Genomic DNA, 6,360 nt, shown 5'->3' with positions numbered 1-6,360 from the left:
ACGAACCATAAGGATGTGCTTCATTCCACGTCATCATTTTCGTGACGAGGCTCCCTGTCACCGTATGGATATCTTATCCCCTCTTCTCAGATTCCGATGCCACCCTTCTCCCACTCTCTCCCATTCTTAATTATAAGACTAAAAATTTGCTACCCTTTTGGCTCTTCACAAAGATTGTTTTTAAAGATCAACGATTTGGTTCCTGGGGTTGATTAAATTTTCATCTTTTTTATTTGAAAGATTTTGGGTATCTGATTTAGAGTTGCGATCGTGGTTCTTAGGTTTCTTGGGTGTCGGAAGAAATACAAGAACTTATAGTACTGTTCTGTTGCATAGTCTTTTCTACACAGTTTCCTTTTTTGATTCCGTTTTGAGTTTTGGAGTTAAACACAGGAGAAACACACACGTTTATCATTTTGTGAGATCCTAGTGTGGATTCTTTTCTTTGTAATCTTTTTCATCAGCCTTGCCTTTTCAATTGTGTACTATTTGATTCTAACGTCGAAGATACAGTTCTTGGTATACTGGCTTTATTGTATATTATTTACTACGTTGGTAGTTTTTAGTTTTGATTTGTGAGAAGGACATTGTTTTTGTTTTGATCCAGGGAGAATGGATCATATTAGTAATGAGGCTAGAGTAGACCGTTTTCCGATTGGTCCTTCGGACATTCTTGGTAGAACAATTGCTTTCAGGGTTCTATTTTGTAAGTCCATGTCACACTTTAAGCACCAGATATTTCGTGTGTTGTTAGATCTCTTCTATAGGTTTAGGGGGGGTTTGGTATCCTTCATATCATGGTTGCATCCCAGGAATCCTCAGGGGATACTGGCAATGATGACAATTATTGCTTTCTTGTTGAAACGATATACAAATGTGAAAGTAAGGGCTGAAATGGCATATAGGAGGAAGTTTTGGAGAAACATGATGAGATCTGCTTTGACATATGAGGAGTGGGCTCATGCAGCTAAGATGCTTGATAGAGAGACAACAAAGATGAATGAATCAGACCTTTATGATGTCGAATTGGTGAGGAACAAGCTCCAAGAGCTTCGCCACCGTCGGCAAGAGGGATCTCTTAGAGATATAATATTTTGTATGCGTGCCGATCTTGTGAGAAATTTAGGTAATATGTGTAATCCTGAATTACACAAGGGCAGGCTTCAGGTGCCCAGATTAATCAAGGAATACATTGATGAAGTAACGACCCAATTGAAAATGGTCTGTGATTCTGATTCAGAGGAGCTATCATTGGAAGAAAAGCTTGCTTTCATGCATGAAACTAGGCATGCATTTGGCAGAACAGCTTTGCTGTTAAGTGGGGGTGCTTCTCTTGGAGCTTCTCATGTGGGTGTCGTTAAAACACTGGTAGAACATAAACTCCTGCCAAGGATAATTGCTGGTTCAAGTGTGGGATCCATTATGTGTGCCGTTGTTGCCACCAGGACTTGGCCTGAACTTCAGAGTTTTTTTGAAGATTCATGGCACTCACTGCAATTTTTTGATCAAATGGGTGGGATTTTCACAGTTGTTAAGAGAGTCGCCACATTTGGTGCTGTTCATGAGATCAGACAGTTGCAAATGATGTTGAGGCATCTAACAAGCAACCTTACATTTCAAGAAGCTTATGACATGACTGGTAGAATTCTCGGGATTACAGTTTGTTCCCCAAGGAAGCATGAACCACCTAGATGTCTTAACTACTTGACTTCACCCCATGTGGTTATATGGAGTGCAGTCACTGCTTCTTGTGCCTTTCCTGGCCTTTTTGAGGCTCAAGAATTGATGGCAAAGGATAGAAGTGGGGAAATTATTCCTTACCATCCTCCTTTTAACTTAGGTCCTGAAGAGGGTTCCACACCAGCGCGCCGTTGGAGGGATGGTAGCTTGGAGATTGATTTACCTATGATGCAGTTGAAAGAACTATTCAATGTCAACCATTTTATAGTTAGCCAGGCCAACCCTCATATTGCACCATTATTGAGATTGAAAGCATTTGTGCGGACTCACGGAGGCAACTTTGCTGCCAAGGTACATATTAATGGACTTGGATTTTTGTGCAAACACAATTCATATTACATTCATTTGCATGTTTATGTTTATTGGCATTGTGTATATTTGCTTCTTAAGCGAATTGTCACTTCTGTACCATTCCCCTTCCCTAGCCCTGAGTTGATGTGATAGATAGTTTATCACTGTTGGACTTACTTTCTAAACAGTTTGCTAAAAGTTTTGTGAATGATCACTTCCTTGTTCTTATCATGTTGTTTATGCTTTAGGACCAGTTTGGTTTGAAACAATATTTTATAGCTTCACTCTATTTCTTTTTTCCAAAAGTTTATATTGAAAAGAGAACAATTTCTTATTGTTTTCTGTGTTCTGTTTTCATTTTCTATTTTTACTTTTTCTTATATAAACTTTGAAAGAATAAGAATAAGAAATAAAGTGAAAACAAAACATTCTCTCAAACCAATTTTACCCATTGACTTTTCTATGCTTTATTCATGCATGTTATTTGGATGTCTTGTGCATGTCTCCTCCTGTCTCTGAAATATCATGCGGCATGTACTTGTTATTTATTGTTGGAGAAAATAGCCCGTGGAGTTTTATTCTCTCCAACTTCACTCCCTGACAACTTATAGGGGAAATCCATACATATTTTAGATCGCAATAAGAGATCATTGCTCACCTGTTTGCAATATCACCCAATATTGTCTCATCTTTGTAAGTGGTTAATCCTTTTGCTGCCAGTTTCGTGCAATTGGATTTTTTAATTGAAGAATGTATAGTTACAGGATATGTTTGTAGCATAAGCTATGCGTTGAAACAGTTGTAAAATTTCCCTCACTTCTGTTGGTTGCGATTCATTCCAGTGACAGAAATGCATTTTAGTCTGGATGTTAGCAGCATATATAGGAATTTCTAATTCAAAATATATAGTGTGAAGATTAGTGATGGTTGTCCTTTGCATGACTAGGAAGTGGTTGTATCCTTTTGCCAGGATCCATTCATCATTTATAACTTGTTAACCACTCTTACTACATAATGGTTTTACCAAATATGGATTTTTATTTTTTTCAGCTTGCGCATCTTGTGGAGATGGAGGTGAAACATAGGTGTAATCAAATACTGGAACTTGGTTTTCCATTAGGTGGACTTGCCAAGTTGTTTGCTCAAGACTGGGAAGGTGATGTGACTGTTGTTATGCCTGCAACTCTTGCTCAGGTATATGTACCTACAAAACATTAAAATATCGGCTACATAATTAAGGACAAAATAACTTCAGCTAGATACCAATTCAAATGAAAGTGCTAGGGGTTTCCAAGCCTTTGTTAGAAAATAGAGGAATGTGACAAACTATGAAATTTGTAATGAAACCATGTCTTTCTCTTCTCTGTTTTCTCCATTTCATTTTTTGTTTTTTGTTTCTTTCTTTTGTATTGCATTCTGTTGTGGGAATCAAAAAGACAATTGAACTACAACAACAAACACATTAAATAGCCTGGCACAGAAAAATTTAATCACGACTTTGAAAAAGGTGAATGCATAAAAGAATTTTATGATTGCAAGCATACAGATGTTGCACAATATTTTGGTGCATAAAAGAATTGTGATTGGGATAGGTCATATTAAATTAATCAGCAAGAAACATGTTGGTAGTGTTTTAAAATGGTGCTTCAATCATATGTTGATTCCCACAACGGAGAGTGCAATGCAAAATAAGGAAGTAGAGAAAATAGAGATAAACACTGCATCATGGTAATAATTGTTCTTTCTCTAATAGTAAAATTTTGCTAAAGATTTAGGTGTTTATTTATGCATAATTTACTAAAAGATCATTCTGTTAGTTAGTGATTAACTTGTGACCATTGTCCTTCCTGTGTCCTGTTCCAGTACACCAAAATTATACAGAACCCTTCTTATGGAGAGCTTCAAAAGGCGGCGAACCAAGGGAGAAGATGTACCTGGGAGAAACTTTCAGCCATTAAAGCAAATTGTGGCATTGAGCTTGCTCTTGATGAGTGTGTTGTGATTCTCAATCATATGAGAAGACTAAGGAGAATTGCTGAGAGAGCTGCTACTGCTTCTCATGCTACTACTACTGCTTCTCATGGTTTGTCCAGTACTGTGAGGTTCAGTGCTTCAAGAAGAATTCCTTCATGGAATTGCATTGCACGAGAGAATTCAACAGGGTCCCTAGAGGACCTTATTGATGTTTCTTCCTCATTGCATCAAAGCATTAGCAGCAGCTCTAATGTGGCCAGTGGTAAAACTTGGAAGACCCACCGTGGCATACACGAGGGAAGTGACAGTGACTCTGAAAGTGTTGATTTGAACTCTTGGACAAGATCTGGTGGGCCTTTGATGAGAACTACTTCGGCAAATATGTTCATTGATTTTCTGCAAAACTTAGAAGTTGACACTGAACCAAATAAAGGCTTAGTGAGTCATGCTAACGCTAATGATTTTCAGTATCGTAGCCCCAGGCTCACAACACTGGATAGGAACCCCGATAGCACAGAATCTGAGCTAAGGGAAATTAACAACAGGGTGGTGAATGGGTCCCGCATACTGGTGAGTGCGGGTGATTTTTTGCAGCCTGAAAGGATCCATAATGGTATTGTGTTTAATGTTGTGAAGAAAGAGGACGTGACACCCTTAAACAGGAGTCATGATTTTGAAAATTACAACAATGAAGTTGCTGAATGTGTTCAAGATGAGTGTCCAGGGAAGGAGATGGACGCTGCTAGCTCATCTTCTGAACATGGAGATGATGAATCCACACCAGCTACGTCCTTAACTGCACCATCTCCAGATTATACATCTGTGAACCATCATTCGGGCACAGACTCAAGTATGGATCAGAGCATTGTCGATGGCTAGATTCAATTATCTGTATTCTTTATTCAGTGACTTATTAATACGTTGATCATATTGTTCTCCGAATTGTAAATAGTATTCACGATATGATATGATGTGAATAGCCCACCATTTGGTTTACTAATAAATGTAACCAAGAGAGATATTTTGCTCAAAACTTTCACGACGACATTCATGTCTTGGTCACTGTTCCGGTAAAAAAATAGAATCCGGATATTTCTTACCGAAAACAAGAAGGAATCTCAAGAAGTTGCCTGACTTACAACCAAATAGAAAGCAATGAGTCCGCGAATGCCCGAAAAACCAAGTGTCTATACTAGAGAGCACTCTTTATATTTATAGGGATTTAAAGAGGATATTTTTCCTCAAAAAACGGAATGAGGCAGTTATATGATAATACAGTTCCTTGCTATACTCTCTCACCACTAACTTCAGACCTATATCTGATGACTTGGATTGAGCTCTTGGATTTGGATTCAGTCTATTACCACCCATCTCTCAACCTATGAAGGTCGTCTTCCGACTTGGCCTGAGTTAAGTTGCGCTCTTGGGGTCGTCCTCTGACCTAGTTATTGCTGGCTCGAGTAGGATTATGCTCTAAAAAAGGGGGTTGTTATCCTATTTGGGGGACCTGGACAATACATAGTCCTCCAACCTTGAGCCTAGACTATGTTGGGATTCGAGAGGTTGCCTTTTAACTGTTGAAAAACTGCTATAACTTCCCAAGACCATCATTAGTCCTCACCTACCCTGCCACATGCATGCTAATAATGATCCTTAAGCTGAAGCGTGTAAGGTCTGAATTATCTCGCTTTTTGCAGGTGTTTCAAAAACACTTCACCTTACTTGTCCCTTCTCTTTTTCCCCTTTCATTGCATTTGCACTCCCTGGTGTTCTTATTGCATTTTTTCCTTCGAGTGTCCTTCATTTTCCAGGTATGTTACTTTCCTTTGTCTTAGGTATGTTACTTTCCTTTGTCTTGTACTTTCCTTTGTCTTGGATGCCTCTTGCTTGACTTGTATTGTGGTTCATGCCTAAGTTTCCTTTATTTGCATGCTTTATGAAGATTCGGAATAGGTCCTGCATTTTGGGGCTTTCGTGATGTGGGTCTAGAGTTTTAGGGGACAAGGTATGCTATTTTTTGTTATTATGTGGCTATGGGAGTTTGTGTGGATGAAGTGTATGTCCTTGACGTACTGGTCTGACGACCTGGACGGGCTCATCGACCTAGACGAGCCAGTGGACCCGAACGACCCAGACGGGTCCGTTGACACTGATGAGCTTGACAATCCGGATCGACCCGAAGACCGGACGGGGTCCGACAACCAGAACGGGCCCGACGACCTGAATAGGCCCGATGACCCGGACAGGCCTGACGACCCAGACGCTCCCGACGACCCGGACGTTCCCTAAAACCAGGACGGTCGTGACGACACGGATGAGCCTAACGACTCGGACGGGCCTGAAGCCCCGAATGGA

General features: G+C 39.8%; 1 protein-coding gene across 1 annotated transcript; it reads left to right on the top strand.

The window, feature by feature from the left end:
* Positions 1-5,038, top strand: LOC114183429 (triacylglycerol lipase SDP1-like). Its single transcript, XM_028070454.2, has 3 exons — positions 1-2,031; positions 3,082-3,225; positions 3,895-5,038. The coding sequence occupies exons 1-3, from the start codon at positions 613-615 to the stop codon at positions 4,882-4,884; spliced, it is 2,553 nt and encodes an 850-aa protein (XP_027926255.1). The 5' UTR covers positions 1-612; the 3' UTR covers positions 4,885-5,038.
* Positions 5,039-6,360: the final 1,322 nt, after the last annotated feature.

This window comes from Vigna unguiculata, chromosome 1 (assembly GCF_037176805.1).
Source record: "Vigna unguiculata cultivar grain cowpea cultivar isolate G323 ecotype 2 chromosome 1, ASM3717680v1, whole genome shotgun sequence".
NCBI classification, from domain to species: Eukaryota; Viridiplantae; Streptophyta; class Magnoliopsida; order Fabales; family Fabaceae; genus Vigna; species Vigna unguiculata.
Note: the sequence above shows the minus strand (reverse complement) of the source record. Positions and strands in the feature narration are given on the sequence as shown.

Excerpts from the sequence above, each read along its gene's own strand:
- LOC114183429 (XM_028070454.2), top strand. The coding sequence starts at position 613 with ATGGATCATATTAGTAATGAGGCTAGAGTAGACCGTTTTCCGATTGGT. Across the intron at positions 2,032-3,081 it reads GAGGCAACTTTGCTGCCAAG|CTTGCGCATCTTGTGGAGAT; the intron begins GTACATATTAAT and ends TATTTTTTTCAG. Across the intron at positions 3,226-3,894 it reads TGCCTGCAACTCTTGCTCAG|TACACCAAAATTATACAGAA; the intron begins GTATATGTACCT and ends GTCCTGTTCCAG.